A 24368-nucleotide genomic window follows, 5' to 3' on the forward strand; every position below is an offset into this window, starting at 1 on the left:
CCATCTACTCCTTAGGATGTACAGTGTGCCAAGTTTGATGTCTTTCAAGCAAAGGGTTCTCAAGATATCAAGAGGACATATTCCTCTGTCCAGAGTAGATTGACCCTTGACCTGAAAAACAATAGGGGTCCTCTTCTACTCATAACCAACCCACATATGAAATATCATTATCATCAAGTGAATGGTTCTCAGGATATTGAGTGGACAACATGTGGTCTACCGACCGAGGCTTGCATATCAATGAGAAATCATGGCCCCATCGTTCTCAAGAAAAGATATTTCATTTACATGTATGTATAAATCCCACTGTAAATCTTTGATTCTCTAGATGAAAAGATACTTATTCAAAACTTGGACTTATGTCTTGAGCTTTTGTCCAAATTTAGACTGTTTCAATAAAAGAAAATCCCAGCCTAAACAACAATCCATCACTTCCAATACTCTCTCTTCTAATTCCTGACCCTTTAAAGACAATTCTGAAATGCAGTTTTTGTTTTTTTTTACATAATTTATTGTTTAGAACCGTAATTTCTGGAAAAACCATCTGTTTTTCCTGTCTTGTATCTGAAATAAAAAATAGGAAACCATGAATGTCAATATAAAAGAAAACAAGATGTGTTTGGAATGAAAAGAAGTGGAACCAGGTCAAAAATTAGGTCATAAGGTCAAAGATTTTGTGTGTCAATGGATCAAAGAAATAAAGTGCACTGCCACAGTACATGATAAGCCTGTGAAATGTTTGTTAATCATAATCAAAACAGACAAGCATACGTGGACAAAACCATGTTAACCTAACTACAACAATCCACTTGTCATTTGAGCAATCTGTGACCAGGACTTAGGTTGCCTTAATGCAACTCCAAATTCTGAGGAGTGTCAAACCCTCCAATGGTAATTTAATATCTATTTTGATGCTCTGTATCTTCTTTCACAAGGAATACTCTATCCTTTACTATCTGACTATATCAAATAAACATTATCTGGTTTGTATGTGGATACAAAACGTCCGACAGATTGTACAGGGGATACAAAACGTCTGACAGATTGTACGCGGGATACAAAACGTCTGACAGATTGTACGGGGGATACAAAATGTCTGACAGATTGTACAGGGGATACAAAACGTCTGATATATTGTAAGGGGGATACAAAATGTCTGACAGATTGTACAGGGGATACAAAACCTCCGACAGATTATAAGGGGGATACAAAATGTCTGACAGATTGTACGGGGGATACAAAACGTCTGACAGATTGTACGGGGATACAAAATGTCTGACAGATTGTATGGGGGATACAAAACGTCAGACAGATTGTACGGGGGATACAAAACGTCTGACAGATTGTACGAGGGATACAAAATGTCTGACAGATTGTACGAGGGATACAAAACGTCCGACAGATTATACGGGGGGATACAAAACGTCTGACAGATTGTACGAGGGATACAAAATGTCTGACAGATTGTACGGGGATACAAAACGTCTGACAGATTGTACAGGGGATACAAAACGTCTGACATATTGTACGGGGGATACAAAACGTCTGACAGATTGTACAGGAGATACAAAACGTCCGAAAGATTGTGCGGGGGATACAAAACCTCTGACAGATTGTACGGGGGATACAAAACGTCGGACAGATTGTGCGGGGGATACAAAACCTCCGATAGAGTAAAGAAATGTGACACATTGAACATAAATAGAATCAAATGCTTGATTTTCATGTACTCCTAAGTTAAATGTCTGTAGATAACTCAGTACCTGGAAATCCAACAACCACACACTTGAGATGTTCTAAAGACTTGGGTTATTCATTCATTGATAATTTCACACACTGCGTGTATTATAGAAGAGCATACATATGCTAAATATTGCCATTCCACATCCACCCATGATATCAGTGAAAAACTAAACCAACTTTCATTTGCTAGCCAGAGATGCTTAAACTTTTTTATTAGACATTTTTACGAGATTCGCAAGTACATAGTGTGTGGCAAACCAGTAATGTTTCTTGTAGTTGTTACAGATTATCCTTGATCGCAAAAATTAGTCGCTGTCAACCAGTTCATCACTGATAAAATCACCCAAAACAAGAAGGTTTTGAATAAATGTTGGTTTACAGTGTAACACCTATGCTTAATACAGTCAATACAGCATTCTTTGTAGTCACTTTTCATCGAATCATGAAATAACGTCAGGAATAACAGTTGTTTTATACGGTGTAACATGTTATATTTCAGTTTTCATTCATTAGTACAACACACACACCTCGGTCCATTTACTCTTCAGTTTACTCACTTTTCTTCCAATTTAGCTTTGACATCCCTCCTTGCTTTACGCTTCAGAGCTGGGTCTCTAATTGCATCTTTATTGACAGCAGATTTGTCAAGGTTAACATCCACTGAGTATCTGCAAAACATTTTGCTACCGTTAGTCAGGTGATGGAGACTCAGAACAGAGGAAGAGATGGAGAATACAATAGGGTAGTTCACTATATTAGCATCACCGTAGCTGTTCTACAGTGAGTCTGTTATACCTAGTGGTTGTTCTACAGTGTGTTATACCTAGTGGTTGTTCTACAGTGTCTGCTGTACCTAGTGGTTGTTATACAGCGAGTCTGTTATCCTAGTGGTTGTCCTACAGCGAGTCTGTTATACCTAGTGGTTGTTCTACAGTTAGTCTGTTATAACCTAGTGTTTGTTCTACAGTTAGTCTGTTATACCTAGTGGTTGTTCTACAGTTAGTCTGTTATACTTAGTGGTTGTTCTACAGTTAGTCTGTTATACCTAGTGGTTGTTCTACAGTGTCTGTTGTACCTAGTGGTTGTTCTACAGTTAGTCTGTTATACCTAGTGATTGTTCTACAGCGAGTCTGTTATACCTAGTGGTTGTTCTACAGTGTGTCTGTTATACCTAGTGGTTGTTCTACAGAGTCTGTTATACCTAGTGGTTGTTCTACAGTGTCTGTTATACCTAGTGGTTGTTCTACAGTGTCTGTTGTACCTAGTGGTTGTTCTACAGTGTCTGCTGTACCTAGTGGTTGTTCTACAGCGAGTCTGTTATACCTAGTGTTTGTTCTACAGCGAGTCTGTTATACCTAGTGGTTGTTCTACAGTGTGTCTGTTATACCTAGTGGTTGTTCTACAGTGAGTCTGTTATACCTAGTGGTTGTTCTACAGTGAGACTTTTATACCTAGTGGTTGTTCTACAAAGTCTTGCTATACCTAGTGGTTGTTCTACAGTGTCTGTTATACCTAGTGGTTGTTCTACAGTGTCTGTTGTACCTAGTGGTATTTCTACAGTGTGTCTGTTATACCTAGTGGTTGTTCTACAGTGTGTCTGTTATACCTAGTGGTTGTTCTACAGTGTCTGTTATACCTAGTGGTTGTTCTACATTGAGTCTGTTATACCTAGTGGTTGTTATACAGCGAGTCTGTTATACCTAGTGTTTGTTCTATAGTGAGTCTGTTATACCCTGTGTTTGTTCTATAGTGAGTCTGTTATACCTAGTGTTTGTTCTATAGTGAGTCTGTTATACCTAGTGGTTGTTCTACAGAGTCTGTTATACCTAGTGGTTGTTCTACAGTGTGTCTGTTATACCTAGTGGTTGTTCTACAGTGTCTGTTATACCTAGTGGTTGTTCTACAGTGTCTGTTGTACCTAGTGGTATTTCTACAGTGTGTCTGTTATACCTAGTGGTTGTTCTACAGTGAGTCTGTTATACCTAGTGGTTGTTCTACAGTGTCTGCTGTATCTAGTGGTTGTTCTACAGTGAGTCTGTTATACCTAGTGTTTGTTCTATAGTGAGTCTGTTATACCTAGTGGTTGTTCTACAGTGTCTGTTATACCTAGTGGTTGTTCTACAGTGAGTCTGTTATACCTAGTGGTTGTTCTACAGTGTCTGTTATACCTAGTGGTTGTTCTACAGTGTGTCTGTTATACCTAGTGGTTGTTCTACAGTGTCTGTTATACCTAGTGGTTGTTCTACAGTGTGTTATACCTAGTGGTTGTTCTACAGCGAGTCTGTTATACCTAGTGGTTGTTCTACAGTAAGACTTTTATACCTAGTGGTTGTTCTACAAAGTCTTGATATACCTAGTGGGCATAAGGTGGTTGTAGTTGTACACCCTCAGGAAAGCCTTCAGTTTGGACCTGTCCTTCATCCTCTTCTTTCCCATTTTTCGGGTGACTTTACGTGGGTAGCGGTCAATTCCTGCTACAAGGGCATGTCCGTAGGGTTTGTCTTGTGTACCATCATCATGGTTCTGCAGATTCAAAATACAGCATTGTTCAACAAGTTGATAACACAGTCAAGAAATCATGTCAACAATGCTGTGCAAGAGAGAAGGAGGATGAAATCAAATGCAAATTGTGAGGACTTTTGTTTGGTTTATATATGTGCAGTACTTAGTATCAGACATCTTAGCACTTTCTTTTTCATGTGAAACATGTATCGATGTATTCCTTGGGTTTTTCTCTTGATTGAATGTGATACAGGTCTTACTTGGGACAATCACATCTTAGTGAGAAGTGCTCTCAGCCCATTCTAGCTAGGCTCACGAGTTTATCTAACACTCGGGTAGTTGAAATTCAAGTTTGACTTGGCCCTTCCCTCCATAAAACAACAGATGCATCACACATCTAATTTCCAACAGCTTGACATATCCAGGGATTTCTTTAGGTTGTTTTAGCAAGTGTTAGTAGGATGATGGATAAAACCCGAATCCATTTCCCACGAGAACACCCAAATCTGATCAGCGTCCCCCCCCCCCTTCTATAACTGGTATCAATATACGGCACCATTCCCAATGCCAAAAACCGTTGATTTTTCCCAATTTTGAGACTAAAAATTCACAATTCACTTGCCGAAAAATAGACCGCTGACATTGTAATTTACTTAGTCAGAAACTTTGTACGAGTTAACTACAATGTTCACTTCCGGTATTAAATCGAAAGTACGGATCATGGCAGTGCGCGTTTTGTAAAGCTACGACGATTCTAAAGCAAGCCAATGGCAATTCCTTATGTCTCACAACAGCGAATGTTACCGTAAAAAGTTTGTAAAGAGATAAATACTTCTTGTTTTGTTCTCTTTTTTTTTTCCTTTTCTTTTAATTGAAATCATCTGCCAATACATTGGTAGAAAATTACCAATTTGTTAGATTTTGAAGCCATTTTTCCCAATTGAATGAGTACCAGTACCAGTGGGTAGAAAGGAAAAAAACCCACTGCTGATGGAGAAATTCTGAGATTATTTTACCTGGTCATGGGTCATCATGAACATGAAGTAATCAGTTGTGCATCCTTATATATGGTTTGGTTGAATCTCAAGACTGTTAAACTCACCTTCACAATAACTGCCTTTCTCCCAGCAAATCGTCCACTTAACACAAGCACTACTTTGCCTGGTTTCATAAACTTCCCCATGGCTGAAAAGGTATTTATACATAGATCATCAAACCTCTACATTATTTGCACCGAACATTATGGTGTTACATGATCGACTCTTGATTTTGGTACGAATTTGAACAAATTCGGTACACAAAGATTCGTCATAAATAAGTTTAGACGCGATTACTTGAATAATACGCTGAATAAATTGCAAACACTTGGCACTGTCGAGCCAATGAATTACACTTAATCAAATGGATTCATTTTTGTAAACATTAGCCTCCAACGTGGTACTTCACAGTGGAAAAACTTCCATGTACCTATAACTGATCATCTTAATGTTTCATATATAAATAACTGAGATACTTAGGAACACATCTACGTATAAAATTTTATTTCATTTTTGACAAATACGGCGATGATGCCAGATATAATTTCTAATCATCCCAAGTACCTGAAACCAATGGACGACGTTTTAGTAAAAGAAAGAACCTTGTTGATGACATTATTTTATCCGGATCAAAAATAATTTCAAATAAACCATTTAAAGTTATTCTAATTTTATTTCAGCAAATGTTTGACTAGAATACCAACTCATAGCTCATTATTCATCCCAAAAGCAAAAATTAAACCTTTTTTAAAATCAAGATAAAGTTCTGTTAACGATTTAATCCGGAAAATGTTGGCAAGTGACTTGACGTTTCACTTCAAATCGGACTTCCGCTGACAATTCGAAATTCCTCCAAAGATTTCAAGGCAGGGAATATTGTAAGATATATTATGTATTTAATGTGCAATATATATTTATGTGCAAATATTTACATAGTATATTAATTTTATATAAGAATCCGAGGGAATCTTTATACATTGCGAAATCTCATTGATCGCTGCACAGACCACAGGAGTTTCAATTTTATAAATTTTTATAAATTATTAATTAAAGTCAATAAAATTCACTCGACCAACATGACGAAGTCATGAGCTATGCGTTAGCATAAGAGTTCGAATTTTTATCGAGAAAGTCAATAAATTTCATTCGATTGACCAAGCCATGAGTTATGTGTAGACTTGCTTTTTCAATCGAGTGAATTCTAGCCCATCTAGGCCCCCTATTTACTTTCTTGATAAAATTTCGAACTCCTGTGCACAGACATCTCACGATCTGTATTATAAATAAATGTAATAGCGAGCGAAGCTCGCGTCGCAAAGCGACGTGACGAGCTCGCTCCAATGATTACGCAATTGAGTCATGTGGTTTGCTCTTCATCAGCCGAAAAATGATGGGGACTACCCATAATGCCTCCGGAAAAATGTCGCCGTCACTGTGGTATACTTCATTGACAATCCCGTAATTAAAATAATTAGATTGTTTAGAAAGTACCATAAACATTTTTAAATTCCAGACAAGCTTTCTCATGGCTTCAAAGGTTTTGTTTTTGCTTGGTTTGAGAGAAGAAAAAACATTGCAACTAATATGATGTCACAATTTGTACCGTTTACATCAAACGCGTTATATTTCCCCGCGTTAAATGAAGAGGCGGATAAAAGTCGTGTTGCAAGATGTTAACAAACTTCGCTCGTCTCAACGGTCACACCATACAACATATTATTATTAATATGTTGATGAATCTACTGTTAGTGCAAGCGTAGATATATATTAGCGAATCTAGACACACCCCCCCCCCCCCCCCCACCTAAAGGAAGTGGGTTAAATAAATTCCACCCCATGCATTTTTAGGGGTTCAATTGAAACTATGAACTACTTGCTATTTTACAACTGGAACAGTTGTAACACTGTAGGTAATCTTAACAAGATTATTTCGAAGCTGAATATTTGGACTGACGCTTCTTCAGTCCAATATCCAGCCTCGACGAATATTGCTGTGATTGAAAAATTGACAACTATATGTTTATTTCTACTAAATCCATGGGTGGTGGGTTTGGACCCTCCATCCTTCATATGTGCCTGTCTGACATATAGCCTGGAATTTAGCTATGTGATTTAAAGGAAAAGGAGAAATATTTGTAGTGTAATAAAAATTGCAATCTAGGATAAATATAAATCATCAGAAATCACTACAATGGCAAGGCAGGGTTTATCCTAAAAATTTATGAAATAATATTCATGTACAGATTGTGGCAGTGAGGTATTTTAATTCAACACAATAATTGAATATTTCAGCTTTCACATTATGGTAAAGAAAAATTCTACATATTTGACCCCCCCCCCCCCCCCCCCCCCCCCATCTTTTTTTGTTGTAATGATACATTGAAATCAGTCACAAACCTAGAATAAATCAAGTTGATATAAACAATCATTCGATGTCATGTTTTCATAGATATATTTACAATGATGAATCAAGTTGATTTTCATCATTTGTGTGCATGCTAAATTTACCCTTCAATCCTTAATTGAATTTAGATCCACTACTGCTTCAGGTGTACATGTATATTGTGACGTCAAAACGTAGACCGTGTCAACAGTCAAGTAACTATTCGTCTTGCCACTTTATATCAGATTTAATTGATTTTTGATGTTTTCCGCCACAACTCAACAATTTTTCAGTTATATGGTGGCGCCCAGTGTTTGTTGGTGGAAGAGAGAACCCAGATACAATGCACCTGGGAAGAGACCACCGACCTTTCCGAAAGTAAACTGGGAAACTTTCTCACTTACCAGCGCGAGCAGGATTTGAACCCGCGCTGACAGAGATGAGAGGCCGTGTGATTTTGAGCGCGATGTTCTAATCACTCAGCCACGTAGGCCCCCCTTTATATCAGAAGAAAACCACATAATATATTGATGCTAGGAGCTGGATCAATATATCGATTATCAATACACATCAGTATTTTTTAGCAATACGATAACCGATACAGCGAGTCCCGTATCGTTTAATATATTAAGAGTGGTTATTAACGTATCTTACAGCGAGATTTCATGAACGAGTTAAGAAATAAATTGAAAATATACAAACGAACTATCTAAATGTCATTGCTCCATGACTGCATACAATACAAACATGTGTCGAAAGTGTGTGCGTGTGACGATTCTGTGGTCTCAGTTTTCAAATATTACATATTTGTAGCTTTAAAAAACAAAGTCTAAGGTTTGTGGAACAGAGGTCGTAAGCTCTGGTGGTAAAAGTAAATTAACAACACATTTCGATGACATCATAAAGCTAACTGTCAGTAAATTGGGCGACAAATCTATCGATGAATAATGTATGTAGTAATCAGAGTTGAACGTGATCTGCATTCGCAATTTTTGTATGAAGAAAATATATGAATAAATAAATGAAGTTATAATTTATTTGTGAATATTCATCCTGAAAATAATTTCCTCTGCTGCCTTAGACTTAGAGCGGGAGATATTGTATCAGTAATTAGGGTTTGTTTAAAGCCAGAGAATGTGGATGCCCTTGTTTTCATGAAGAGAAAAAATATGTTAACAATATTGATGAAAGCAAATCGATATATAATTTCATTCACAATTGTCTTTTATTGATAGATTAATTCAAGCTAACACTATATGCAAATGATACAACAAGAATAGATGAAGCTTTATTTTGTTATTAATTAATCCTTTTAATCCTCAAAATTAACTGAAATGTATTTGTATTGTATCGTCAATACGTATCGCATCTTGTCTCCCTGTATTGCAATACGTATTGTATCGAAATTTTCCAAACGATACCCAACCAACAAAAAAAATTGTAATACCAGGCTTGGATTTCCTCGAAAAATCTCAAATTTAAGTTTGAGTTTTCTTTTATTTAAAGCAGTTAAAATCTGAGTAAAGTCCAAGTTTGAAATAATTGGGTGGTTTTTTTCTTATTGGGAGAAATCCAGGCCAGAATCTGTGAACTCAAAAGAGGAATGGAACTTTATGTCCTTCACTGATACTGAACTTATGTCCTTCAATGATACTGAATGATACTGAACTTATGTCCTTCAATGATACTGAATGATACTGAACTTATGTCCTTCAATGATACTGAACGTTATGTCCTTCAATGATACTGAATGATACTGAACTTGGTCGATTTAGAACAATTCATAAGTAGCTTTAATAGAATTACATGTAGCATTCAAAGATAAAACATAGAAAAATATTGGTTTACTTTACAGTAAATATGGCAGACTGCTTTTTGGTGATGCCAACCCATACAAAGGACAGGACTGTCATTCTGGGAAAAACTCCCAGAGGCCAGCCGCAGAAGTCCAGGAAGTGGTGTACAGAGCATCAGAAACCCACCCAGACACTGCAAAAGTTCAGGTGAGATTCATTTTAATGGCAATGCATTTGAATGACACACATATTCAGTTCCTAAAGTTTTGAAACAACTACTTCATCTGTAGTGAAAAGGAAACTACTTAGTTTGTAGTGAAAAGGAAACTACTTAGTCTGTAGTGAAAAGGAAACTACTTCGTCTGTAGTGAAAAGGAAACTACATCGTCTGTAGTGAAAAGGAAACTACTTAGTCTGTAGTGAAAAGGAAACTACTTCGTCTGTAGTGAAAAGGAAACTACATCGTCTGTAGTGAAAAGGAAACTACTTAGTCTGTAGTGAAAAGGAAACAAAGGAAACTACATCGTCTGTAGTGAAAAGGAAACTACTTAGTCTGTAGTGAAAAGGAAACTACTTTGTCTGTAGTGAAAAGGAAACTACTTCGTCGGTAGTGAAAAGGAAACATTGTGATTACACATTGCTGACAATGCAATTTTAAAGTTAGTTAGAACTGTAATAGGCAGGGAGAAAATGAAATGGACGAGACTGCAATTCGAACCTGGGGCCTTTCAACCTCTAGTTTGTTTGACCACTACATTTCTCCCTCCTTCACACCTTGAAGACATTCCCAGGATCTTTATCCTTTGGCAGACATTTTTACCTGTCAGTTCTAGAGGATGGGGGGGGGGGGGGGGGGGGGGGGGGGGGGGGGGGGGCAATCTACTGATGTGTATAGACAATAAACAGGCACTAGGAATGCATCTTAAGATTTGGTTTCAAGGCATTTCACTAAGTGACATCTCAAAATATACTCACGACAGACATACATGTATCACTAAGTGACATATCAAAATATACTCACGACAGACATACATGTATCAACTGCTCATAATAATGAACTAGCATTAAGATTAATGTAGAAAATACCAAATGCATATGTTTGCATTAGTCAGTAATTGTATATCAATTAAGGAATCAAAGTTATTTGATGCAACTTGTTGACATCCTCAATACATGTGTAATTTCATGTTATCTGACTTTTATTACAATTTATATATATATATATACACACACATACAAAGCACTAAAATGACCAACGACACGAACAACCAGATTGTCAAATTTTCGGGACGACCCGTCCCTTCTTCAGGACAAACGAAAAGAATTACATAATGTGGCCAATATCAATATCAATTTAATGTATTTACAACGCAGGCTACACGTTTTTCGTCTTTAGTCTTGCCAAAGAGCTGATCCAAAAAATGATTTTTGGATCATCTCTTTGGACGAATAAGACATGTTCTAATTCGCTTTGCTTTTAACATTGATTGGCAAGCCTAAAGACCAAAAAACATGTAGTCTGTGTTGTAAATACGTTTGTAGATTAGTGTAGTTGTAGTGCTAGATGTATTTATATGTACATGTAGTTTTTGTTATTATTCTCTGTTGATATTGGCCACATTACTAGCTTGAAAATACAGATATGTACATTTAATTGCTGGGATAAGATTTAGAAATTCATTTCAAAATTCAGGATTATATCTCCCTCATGCATAGCTCTGATCCATGGACGAATTTGGCTTCTGAAAATCAGTGTTTGGCACTTTAGTTTTCCTTTTAGCTCTCACAAGTTATTGTCATTTCGAATTTCCAAAATTCCGGCTTGAGCATCACTGAGGAGACATTATTTGTCGAAATGCGCATCTGGTGCATCAAAATTGGCACCGTATAAGTTTTACATATATATATATAATATAAATGGTTCTGGTTGCCATTTGCTCATCGCTAAGGGATTTGGGGACCTAACGGGCTGTTAACTTGTGCATACATAATTATATATAAATATATTTACGGATGAATGATTTTAAGGCAGTATGACTATTCTACAATCTCTTGTAACATTGATTACTGTTATTTTATATTTAGTGCACATTCATTGAAGTGGAACAGGTAAAGAAGACGTTTGCAGTCATTCTCAGTAAGCCGGCTTGGATGTGGGGGGCAGAGATGGGATCCAATGACCAAGGAGTATCTGTTGCCATGGCACCTATTTGGACAAAATTGAATGGCCCTAGTGACCTAGAAGAGAAGCTACTGGGTCAGGACCTGACAAGGTAAGTTTTCATGAGTCATGTTTGTGATTAATTTTTTTTTAAAAAGGAAATGCTTTTGTTGGAAGTAGATGCAGAAGATGATGGCTCTGTATATACATTTTACAGTGAATGTGTTGCTTGCACACATAGCCCAGGGGTGTGATTTTTAAATACTCTGATTGGCTCAATTTTCAAACAAATGAAACACTCTGGGTTTGATCTAAAGTGACAGAAAATTATATTTTCCAGGTAGAGTAAGGTGTTTTCCTTCCTTTTTGACCAGTTTTTCTTTGATTTCTGAGGAATTCAGCCTTTTTGACTAGTTTTTCTCTGATTTCTGAGGGATTCAGCCTTTTTGACCAGTTTTCCTCTGATTTCTGAGGAATTCAACCTTTTTGACCAGATTTCCTATGATTTCTGAGGAATTCAGCCTTTTTGACCAGTTTTTCTCTGATTTCTGAGGAATTCAGCCTTTTTGACCAGATTTTCATTGATTTCTGAGGAATTCAGCCTTATTTTCATTGATTTCTGAGGAATTCAGCCTTTTTGACCAGATTTCCTATGATTTCTGAGAAATTCAGCCTTTTTGACTAGTTTTTCTCTGATTTTTGAGGGATTCAACCTTTTTGACCAGTTTTCCTCTGATTTCTGAGGAATTCAGCCTTTTTAACTAGTTTTTCTCTGATTTCTGAGGAATTCAGCCTTTTTGATCAGATTTCCTCTGATTTCTGAGGAACTCAGCCTTTTTGATCAGATTTCCTCTGCTTTCTGAGGAGTTCAGTCACAGCCCTGCAAGCTTTTTCCAGAGTTTTGGTCATGGTTCGCTACAGCTGTTGTTGTAAGAGCAGTTACTTCACAATCAGGAGATCAGGGTTCAATTCTCCATCTTTGCAGTCACATAATAATGACTGTTCCTTTGTCAAGAGCCAGGCATCAGAAGCAAAAGTCAAAAGTATATCCGATCTGAACGTTATCTCGCTTCATGTGGACAGACACTCACAACTCCAATCGAGAATTCCATATAAAAGAAACCACTCTCTTCACGACTTCAAACACCACCGTATATAATTGATGATTCTATGTAATATCAATGTTTGGTGATAAACTGTTTATTGAGGGAGAGGTCTGTCACTGTAGCCTAGTGGATAGGGCACTCCCTTTACAGCAGGGGGTGGGTGGGGGTAACTATGTTCGATGTAGATAGTGCACTCCCTTTACAGCAGGGGGTGGGTGGGGGTAACTATGTTCGATTTAGATAGTGCACTCCCTTTACAGCTGGGGGTGGGTGGAGTAACTATGTTCAATTCTTGATTCAGACATTGTGTCAAATTTAAGCCGCTTAACATACTAGGTAGTAACTTTCCTTCGCCAAACACCCAGCATTAGATGTGAGAATCACAGGTCTTTCAGATACTGTATGACCTTAAAACAGAGGCCCTGTGTCACGGTAGGTGTTGGTACGATAAAGAACCCTCACTGCTACTGCCCTGAGCACCATGCATAGGTCAAACTTTAAGATATTTTACGTATTGATGATGGTGATATTCCTATTTGAATGTTCTGGAATGGGACTTGAAACAAAGAAACAAGTAAAAAGTTTGATAACTCTGTTTTCCATTAATTCCAATGTTGTTCATGTTATATTTGCTATTATATGGATATCTTTATTCAAGTGTGTAAGGTACGCCTTATAATGAATAGTTTCAAAGTCATCATAAGTTAGCTTTTGTAGGCTTGCCTTAGAAAGAGCTGAATCAGCAAAAGAAGCAGTGGTGGTGATCACGGGTCTCTTGGCTCAGTATGGTCAGGGAGGACCGGCATGTGAGGAGACAGGCTCGCAGAAGTGGGCACATCATAACAGCTTTCTGATCGCAGACAAAACAGAGGGGTGGATCTTAGAAACAGCAGGCAAATACTGGGCTGCCAAAGTCATCAAAGGTACAGTTTTACTGAAATTAAGGAGTTAAAGCAAATGCATCAGCCATTCTAAAACTGCCAGGAGGGAGGGCTATTGATTTTACTAATTGATGCTATGTGTGATTAGTCCAGATAATCTTCTCTACAGATTGCATTAGGTGTATGTATTGTAGTGAATTGTATTAGTTGTATGTATTGTAGTGAATTGCATTAGGTGTATGTATTGTGCATGTATCGTAGTGAATTGTATTAGTTGTATGTATCGTAGTGAATTGTATTAGTTGTATGTATTGTACATGTATCATAGTGAATTGTATTAGGTGTATGTATTGTACATGTATCATAGTGAATTGTATTAGTTGTATGCATTGTACATGTATCGTAGTGAATTGTATTAGTTGTATGTATTGTACATGTATCGTAGTGAATTGCATTAGGTGTATGTATTGTACATGTATCATAGTGAATTGCATTAGTTTATGAGCATGCTTGATGTTAAGCGATGTTCTGATTGTTTTATGTGATATATACATGTACATTGTAAAGCCTTAAATTCACTCTTGGGTGTATTTAAATAGGAGCATTAGCTGTCAATTTGGATGTAAAAACTTTTTTATTCTGATCTGTGATTAAAATGCTGAAATGTATTCAAAAATGAAGAAAAAGAAATCTGAGAGTGCAAAAACGGCGATTTCAAATGAAATTTAAGAAAATTAGTAGAATGTCACTGCAATGAATTACTAATGTTTCGGTCATTATTTCTATATAAATAAAAGAAATTCTAATGTCAAAATGACAACAAAAGATAGCAAAGTGTATGGATTTTATATGTCAGTGGTGGTTTGTATGTACTGTAAAGCTGTTTTTAGTAACAATTTGTAAATACTGGTAAGGCTTTGGCAGCCATAAATTCCCCTTTTAAGGGTTTGTTATCTGAAGAGGTTTTTGGATACTTTTGAAATGAGTTTTATGTTCATTCTCTACGTGCATTAACATTATGGGTAGGTCATAATCCTTTATTGCAATTTTAATTTCACAATATTGCAATTAGTGAAAATTATCAAATGGCAGAAAAATTCAGGCTGTCTGATACAGTAACCTTTATAGAGTACTGTAAATCATATTTCATTTGCAAGAATATTATTTAACCCGTAATTTTGGAAGACTAACTTCAGCTCTCACGAATAAACTCTTAGATATAGAAAACTTAAGCAATAAATAGTTATTTGTGAGAGTTACACAGTACATGGATGTCTTGTGATTGAATACATCACTGCATCCACACCAAAATGAGGTCGTGCAAAAGTTAGGTGTCGAGAAAATAAAAATTAATTAAAATGATCTACAGTAAAATCAAAGCTGAATGAACATCTTTTGTAGATGGATTTTACAACATCTCCACGGGACTGACCATTGGTTGTGACTTTGATATGAGTTCTGAGGGTCTGTCAGAGAAGGCTGCAGAGGAGGGCTGGTATAAAGCTGACAATGGCGCTTTGAACTTTGCTTCTGTGTTCTCGGAGTCACAGAAGGATACAGGGAGCACTGCTGATCGCCGTGACAAAGGGAGACTACTGCTGGAAAAACTCACTGCTTCAAGTAAATAACTGACTCACCAGAAATTTCCTGTTTATAGTGGTTTTGATATGCATTGCTGATAATCAGTGGTATCCCGCTCTCAAATGAACAAAGTATATGAATGTACACACTGAAAATTCAAATAGGGAAACATTAGTACTTTAAATGTCTTTGTTATTTTATGAGAAGACATTTTTATCCATGTGAGTATGTTTTGATGCAAGCTTGAATAGTGCATACTATTCTGAATTTGAGAGTTATAGGATTTTGTTGGCATAGGAGATACCTGTATGTAGTGATCTTTGTTTGTAGAAGAGTTCGGGGTTGAGAAGATGATGGAGGTTTTGAGAGACGAAGACAGCAACATCTGTATGTCAGGGCCATTTATGACCACAGGAAGTATGATATCAGTGATCTCCCTTGACGTCCCAGCTTGTCATTGGTTAACAGCTACTCCCAATCCAGCGGCTAGCTTCTTCAAACCCTTCATCTTCTGTCCCAACAACCAGGCTGGTAAGAAATGGATTGATAATTGTTCAGAATCTCAGAAAGAATGTTTTACTTGTATTGAAATGTCACCAGTTGAGATGAAGTACCTGAAAGTTTGACCTAGAGACTGAGAGACTATAAAGAACTCTCTCTCTCTCTCTCTCTCTCTCTCTCTCTCTCTCTCTCTCTCTCTCTCTCTGCATTGATAAGAACTAGAAAATGCATCATTTAAAGGTCATTTTTATATCCCAATTTGGCAAGATACTTTGCAGTAGGTCAGCATCATAGTGTTCCTGGTCTGTCAGTCTCTCTATCTGCAATTTCATAATATGCCCTTCATTTTTGACTTGTATAAAATAGACACTTCTGTTTTGGTGAACTTTAAAGTATATAATCAAAACTAACACATACACACTCACTCATGCACACACACACACACACACACAGAGAGAGAGAGAGAGAGCATTTATGGACAGTCAGACTAAGTTACATTTGGGGAAAATTGTGGCAAAATGCATCTTGTTCATTGACTATGAAACTAAGATTTTATTTTTCATTAATTTCTATTTGATTACTCTTTATGGGTTTTAAAAATGTGTATTTTGATGAAAAATGTGTCATTAATACAGGAGCTTTAACAACATCCCCCGACTTTTTGATGTTGTGTAATTTAATGTGTCATTATTACAGGAGCTTTAACAACATCCCCCGACTTTGGAGAAAGTGACCCAGCTCGAGTGACACCTAGGTTCCAGGACCAAGTGGACCGAAACCATCCACTGATCAAAGGTCACAAAAAGTTCCTGAATCTACTGGAGCGCGACAAACTACAAGGTCACATGATTAAGGAAAATCTCAGAGAGCTAGAACAGAATTGTCTGGAGGATATCAAGGAAGTTCTGTCACAGTTCAATGAGCAGAGCTACGTAAAAGTAGCGTCTATTTTTAGTCACATGTGTGATATAGAGATGAACTTTTACAAAATTTGATTCTATTTATTGGAGATAAATAGGACATGGAAAACTTTGCTGAGAGCTTTCAGTAGTCGGTGTTGTGTTACATATTGTACATGTATTTAAATACAGTCGGTGAAGTGAGAATTCATCAGGCTTGCACCACACTTAATTCAGAAGACTAAATTCACATGCAAGGTGTCTTTTGAGACTCCAAGCTATGATCACATTCCATAGTTCTCATCCTCTATAAATCTTAGAGTAGATAATTTGTTTGCAAAATTATGGGGGATAATGAATTATATATAGAAACTTTAAATGGGGCTGGGGGCTGTGGAGCCGATTGTGCGAAATTAGAATTTAACAAAATTTGAGGGGTGCCACTTTCCAGATTAAGTTGAAGTGTCGACTTTGTTAAGATGTGAAAAACGGACTCAGTACTCCAATTCATTGATTTATAAAGCTAAATTATTAGACCACTGTACTTTGTTTACTTCTAAAGGGAATGGAAAAACAGTGCTTAAGATTGGATGTAACTTCAGGACTTAGAGCTCTGATTTAACATCTAGCTTTCAAGAAAATATATAAAATTCAACAAAATCTTACAAGTCTTTAAAACCCCCCAGATTATATTAATATATTGTTTTTATATCAGAGTCCAACATGTCCAAGGTGGGATGTTTTCCGTAAAGAGAAGAGAAATACTGTATAGGGGGTTTTTTCCGCGGGGTTATAATTTTGGCTTTATTTAGCTGTTAGATAGCTTTCCGCCAAAATTTCAATTGCTGAATATGCACTCAATTGTGGCTTCAGTATTTGAAAGATAGAAAACTTCCCTGTCCGCCAAAATTTATTCCGCTATAATTATTAGCACACCTTTCAGCCAGCAAATCGCCAAATTTTAGAACCGCGGAATAAGCCCGCTATACGGTAGCTCCTAAACTACTTTCCCTTTGTCATTATATTAAGTCGGAACTACTTGTCTGTGATAGTTCCTCCATTGAGATAATATTCAGCCAGCATACTCATTAGAACGACTAGATCACTGCAGTCACTACAGGGTGTATATACATGTGAAGTATTCCTTTAGTGATAAGTGCATACACTATAATTGTCAGACACATTCCAAGAGATACTTACAATGTACATGTAATGAAACAGTATTTCATATTTTGTCCAGAAATAAATTCTTGTTGCATGTATATATTTTAGAAACAAGATGAATACCATAAAATCTCATGGACCATTGAATATTAGATATACATGACTATACAAAAATAAGATTCTGTGCCTAAAAATGTTAGGTCATTCATTAACCTCCCCTACTCCTTGCAATATTAGAGTAACAAGGATTCATACAGGTGCAAAACAATTCAACATTAAGGTGAAGCAACAGAGCATAGCAGGTACTAGAGCATCTATTTGCATTTTATTTCAATGAGTTTACCAAGAAGTGCATAAACATGAAGAAATATGGAACACTTTTCTATTCATTTCTGTCACTGACATATGAATGTAAACAGGATTAGGTATTTCATTTTAAGTGGAACTAACACAAGTTAAACTGACAGGAAAATGCCAAATGAATCCGCCTGCAGGCCCTGCTGAGTAGGCAGCACGATGTGAATTCAGTGATGTTATTTTGTAGAAATTAATTTTTACAGTACATGTTCACACGTATATCTGTAGAAGAAATTCATGTATGTCTCCTGAAAGATCAGGATAAATGTAAGAGGCCTGAGAATAGACTTAAGTCAAAATTTTGATTACTTATATCTTGAGATTTATTCAGCAAAGATGTTTTAAAAACTGCTGGTTTATAACAACAACAAAATTAAATGCCAAAATATACTGAAAATTTTATTTGTTTATGAGAACTATTTCAAAAATTATTTGAATTCGAAATGTAGACTTGACTTTATTCTCAAGTTTATGGTCTGGAGGCCTGGTGAAGGTTGACCTATTGACCTATCTTTAAAATCATGATTAATTAAATTCAGTTGCCTTACACACACATAGCTAAAAATAGAGCCGGACTGGTCAGAAATGGTCAACCTGTTTTTCGACATACCCTCTGCCATCTGACTTTGTTTTTAAGATTGTTTTTTTTTTTTTATGAAACTTCTGTATAAATGTTTGGGTTTTTTAAATTTTGTTTTTGTTTATCTTGCATATATAAACTGTCCATGGTAGAATACTGAAGAAAAACAACAATTGCTCATACTGTGCTAGTCTTGAAGAGGATACTAAAAAAATCAGTCATTCGTAAACAAAGTGTGTGATTAGACTAAGTAATAATTGATATTCTAACTTCATATTAGAGTTGGCAAAGCTGTTACAGGCAATAAAAACAATATTTAGAAAGAAATGCTTGTTGCTGAACTTTTCATGTTGAGTATAGTATACCAATTTTTCATAGATATTATTATCTGTATAGAAAATCATTCTTATAAAGTCCACACACACACAAATCATGATATTAGATTTTATTATCAGAGAATAACAACATAAGGTTCATACCCGCAATCAAGTGCTTTTTTTGTTACTGAGCTGCAATATATTTTTAGTATTATTTGTTTTAGTGCAATATTTTATTGTGTTCAGTTTTCTTTCTTTTTTTAATATACATGATTATCTATGACATTTCTATTTGATTTTACATTTAATTTCATGTTCAGTGCTGTGATACATGTATTTTAAGATATTTTGTAGTTCAATAGTTGAGTTAATTATTTTGAGATTGTGATTGATTTATTGCCATTTTATGTTTATCTACAATACATATATACATGAACCAGTATATGTTGATATGACTACATTCTTAAGTTATTGACCAGTTCATCTCCAACTCTGATTTGTGATTATTTTTTTTACTTGTGCATGTTGGGGAACGTGTTAAAAACTGCATGTTAAAGACAGAGTGCAGTTTTAAGTTTAAATTAGGGTTATGATTTACTGATCATTTAGCACATACTGCTGTGAGGTCAAACTTGTTTCAGCTTGTGATTGAGTTGACTGGTCAGGTGCCCCACGTTTAGCCATGTTGATGATTTTGTTATCAGTAACATAGTATATCGCCTCGATCAGTTGCACCCCGTTGTGGTGGATGCTATCAGTAACATAGTACATCGCATCGAAGAGTTACACCCCGTTGTGGTGGATGCTGTAGATTGTGAGATATATACAAAAATACTTGCGATGGAAATACGAAACATACTTGTGATGGAATCCCACTATCTACATGTACTCACGATATTCATTTCAGGGTTATAGCTGTACATGTAATGCATATGTAGCTCAGAAAGTTCGGGAAAAGTACCACAAAATTATACTGACGGTTGGATCACACACTTACTGTATGTCAACATACACTCATTTGTTACTATGTCAACATACACTTATCTGTGTACTATGTCAATACATGTATATACTCATTTGTTACTATGTCAATATACTCTGTGTACCATGTCAACATACACTCATTTGTTACTATGTCAATATACTCTGTGTACCATGTCAACATACACTCATTTGTTACTATGTCAATATACTCTGTGTACCATGTCAACATACACTCATTTGTTACTACAAAGTATGTCAATTTACTCTTATATGTGTACTATGTCAGCATACACTCAGTGTGTGTACTTGCATCAACATACAATATGCATATACAAAATACACATTCATTTGTGTGCTTGCATTACTATAGAATCATTTGTGTACACACTTGTCACTTACAATTCTTTGAGAGGAATGTGTGTTATTTGTAATTCAGAAGTAATTGTCAACTGATAAGCATCAAACAGTCATCACGTATTCGTATTAAACCATGCTGATTTTACTGCGAAGTGATCAGTAGATGAAAGAATTCAGTGGTGGATTTAGAAGGGAGGGTTGACCAAAAATAAAAAAGAACAATTTAATACATGTAGCAGAACAACAGCAAAATTATTAAGATTTGACATTATACAAACCAACAAATCAATTATTAATTTCTTGTTATTAATTGATTTTATTATGTATAAAGTATAGCTAAATTAACCCATAAAAGTAACTGTTACAAATAAAAAACTTCAAATCCCTGGTCCTCCAACCTGTTACACCCTCCCCCCTTTTTTAACAAATCCTGGATCCGCAACTGGAATTGTTGTTGAGTAGTGAATTATTGTGTAGTTAAGTCTTAAATTTTTTATATGCATGTCATTGTGGCTGTGCAATATTTTTAAAAGTTATTTTATGCTGAACTGTTGTATTGAAATAAACATGTACCACAACAAGTGTTTGTTGTTGATTTTTAGTAGGGTTTGTTAATGGACCACTTTCAATCAAACTTACCCCAAAGAATTTTTTGGTGCTTGGTGAAGGAGATTCAAAATGGAAGGTCATGTCTTCTGAGAGAAAATTAAGTGTTTAAAATGTCTTCTGAAGAACCACTGAATCTTTAAAACCAAAACATGATGAACACTTTTTTCATATATTAAACGATATTTTTTATATATAAAAAAGGTTTGCTCAAACACAGTGCAGAACCTCAAAGTTTTACCATGGGGTTCTTTTAAAATCTCAAGAACCACTAGGGAACATTGATTGATTGTATATTGTTTATCGTCCCTCTTGAGAATTTTTCACTCATATGAAATCGTTAACATTGCCGGTGAAGGGCAGCAAAACATAGGCCTATGCTCGGTGCTTATGGCCTTTGAGAAGGGAGGGATGTTTATCATGCCACACCTACTGTGACACGTGGCCTCTGTTTTTGTGGTCTCATCCGATTGACCACCCCATTTAGGCACCTCTTATGACAAGTAAGGGGTACTGAGGGGGACCTATTTCAATCCAGAACCACACAGGACTAGGGTACAATTAATGTGCCAAATGAATATGCAAGTATCCCCATGTGTGATGTCAAGTTTGTTAATATCGTGACTCCTGAAATTTACGTAGGAATATAAAGGATCATCATTGAATAAATGTAACAAAATTGTTGATTTTTATGTTCATAGTAAGCAAGTTGTGGTACGGAAGTTTTGGCACAGTTGAGCTCCACCCCTAGAAGTTATTGTATGTTGGAAATCTGCCAAAAGTTTTCTGCCTTATTTAAAATATGGCTATTCCTTCAGTAACGTTGTTTATATGCCATGAATTGGAATCAAAGTAGAGAACCCCCTCTTTGTTTACATTATTTTGTTGCACACTAGTACATCTATTATTGTTTTACAAGTGGTCAACTCAAAGGCTTACAGAAAGTAGAAACTGGCTATGCAGAACAACTTAAAAAGGTGATCAGCGGGGAAATCACATCTTGGATAAATTAATGGTTCTATGTTTATTTTTTTAATGTGTAAGGGGAAAAGGGTATGTATATGAGATCTATGTGGACGAAATTTACACTTCAGGTGCCTCTGGTGGAATGTAGCCATTTTTGTTCCTATATCTAACTCTTAAAACAGTAGACTTATGATGTCACATCGCATGTAATTTTGAATTGATATTTACATAGCGGTCAGCCGGGTTCGAATCCCGGTCTGGTCCGTTACATTTTATTCCTGTTATATTTGGTGCCGTGACCAGGATTCCTAAACACAAATCATGCCTTCACCTTTACCTCGCTTCCACACATCTACACCCAAAGATAGTGGTACAAGGTCCAAAACTCATGTTATGTGCATTATGTTATTACACGTACTTGTAGGCCGATATTGTGGTTGTCAATTGGGTCAGGTTGAGAGTCAAAGTTGAAGGAGCAACAAGGATTCTTTTCCTGAATCGGAGGCATGCAGGGACTCCTAGAGGACCTTACAGAAGTTTGTTTGCGGTGTTGGTTATAGGAAAATGTTTTCAATACGTTTTCAGACTTGCTTTGTGATTAATTGGCATTATGGTTGCACATTTGCTTTTACGAGACATTAGGAAATATGAAAGGTGAAGATAACGAACAGTGATCAATCTCATAACTCCTAAAATCAATACAAAATAGATAGTTGGGCAAACACGGACCACTGGACACACCAGATCTGCAAATCTAAATCCAAATATGCAGTACATTATTTAAAGAGTAGGTAGAGACCCCCGATTTCATCAATGTCCTGTGTGCGGTGTTAAGGACATAAAACGTAATGATATACCCGCCATTTCCGTACCCGCTCGACCATGAAACAAGTACTCTGCAACTCTGTCCTCAACAAAAACTATTCATCATTTTGCATTCACTGTTCACCAACCGCTCACGTTCGCCGTTTACAAAGCATTCGTCGTTTGTCCACCCACAGGAGTTTGAAATTTTATCAACAAAGTCAATAAAATTCACTTGATTGACCAACGCATAGCTCATGGCTTGGTCAATCAAGTGAATTTATTGACTTAATTGATAAAATTTCAAACTCCTGTGGTCCATCCAGCGTTCAGTCCAATCGAAACTACTCGGCTATTTTCGTAACCGCTTCTTGCCAGTTACGGGAAAAGACGAGCGTGTGATCCGACTGCGTTCAGTCGTCTGTCTTTGAATAGTCATTCGGAACTCTGAAGTGAAAAGTCATTCGGAACTCTGAAAAGTTAAAGAAACTTTCATATTACATCAGAAATAGGATTTTGAAGAACAAAGTACCTGGGATCGGTCACGGTAGCTAAGTGGTAGAACATTCACTTCGCAACCGGGAGGTCGTGAGTTCGAGCCCCTCTTGTGCCATGGCCACGTCTAACCCATGATGTTAAAATAGGTAGTGATTGCTCATTCGCCAAACGCTCGGCATTTAGAAGTCAGAATCACTGGTCTTTCGTATATCACCTTGGAAACGGATGTCCTGTGTCATGGTCACGGTAGCTAAGTGGTAGAACATTCACTTCGCAACCGGGAGGTCGTGAGTTCGAGCCCCTCTTGTGCCATGGCCGCGTCTAACCCATGATGTTAAAATAGGTAGTGACTGCTCATTCGCAAAACGCTCGGCATTTAGAAGTCAGAACCACTGGTCTTTCGTATATCACCTTGGAAACGGATGTCCTGTGTCATGGTCACGGTAGCTAAGTGGTAGAACATTCACTTCGCAACCGGGAGGTCGTGAGTTCGAGTCCCTCTTGTGCCATGGCCGCGTCTAACCCATGACGTTAAAATAGGTAGTGATTGCTCATTCGCCAAACGTTCGGCATTTAGAAGTCAGAATCACTGGTCTTTCGTATATCACCTTGGAAACGGATGTCCTGTGTCATGGCAGGCGTTGGCACGATACAGACCCCCCCCCCCACCCCCCCACCCCCCCTTGCTACGACCCTGAGTGCTACGCATAGGTCTAAATAAAACTTAACTCGAAGTTTCGACTTAAAATTGTATCAACAAGTCCTGGCCTGATATACAAATTTTATATATAACACGAAACAAAAATATAATTCGATGACAATTGCTGCGAGTCTAATTTGCAACATAAATGCCAATTTTTAAAGTCAGTAGTAAACGGCAGTGGACTTGATGCTTTTACTAAATTGACCCATTCCTTTCCCACCTTCAGAAACGATGCTACGGGACTGTACATACATTCCCAGCATTTCATGATAGAGATATGGTCGTTACAATGATCTAGATTGCCAATACAACCTATCATTGGATTAAATGCTGTCTGATGGCCGTTCTTTACACAATTACTGTGACTATGGTTTATTCCGTTAACCTGATCAAGATATAGGGCTCAATGGCAAATGTAATCGGTCGACAGGGGATGTTTACT

The 24368-nt window shown here is 36.7% G+C and overlaps 2 protein-coding genes across 2 annotated transcripts; one reads left to right on the forward strand and one right to left on the reverse strand.

The window, feature by feature from the left end:
* Positions 1-487: 487 nt before the first annotated feature.
* Positions 488-5897, reverse strand: LOC125665978 (60S ribosomal protein L27-like). Its single transcript, XM_048899012.2, is given in 6 exon segments — positions 488-551; positions 554-564; positions 2301-2411; positions 4097-4266; positions 5348-5430; positions 5847-5897. Coding segments are annotated over 5 exon segments (408 nt in total). The 5' UTR covers positions 5429-5430; positions 5847-5897; the 3' UTR covers positions 488-516.
* A 3628-nt stretch (positions 5898-9525) lies between these two features.
* LOC125665979 (secernin-2-like) lies at positions 9526-19444 on the forward strand. Its single transcript, XM_048899013.2, is given in 7 exon segments — positions 9526-9577; positions 9580-9668; positions 11547-11734; positions 13446-13651; positions 15011-15229; positions 15521-15721; positions 16388-19444. Coding segments are annotated over 7 exon segments (1254 nt in total). The 3' UTR covers positions 16687-19444.
* Positions 19445-24368: the final 4924 nt, after the last annotated feature.

Source organism: Ostrea edulis, chromosome 10, assembly GCF_947568905.1.
Source record: "Ostrea edulis chromosome 10, xbOstEdul1.1, whole genome shotgun sequence".
Classification (NCBI taxonomy): domain Eukaryota; kingdom Metazoa; phylum Mollusca; class Bivalvia; order Ostreida; family Ostreidae; genus Ostrea; species Ostrea edulis.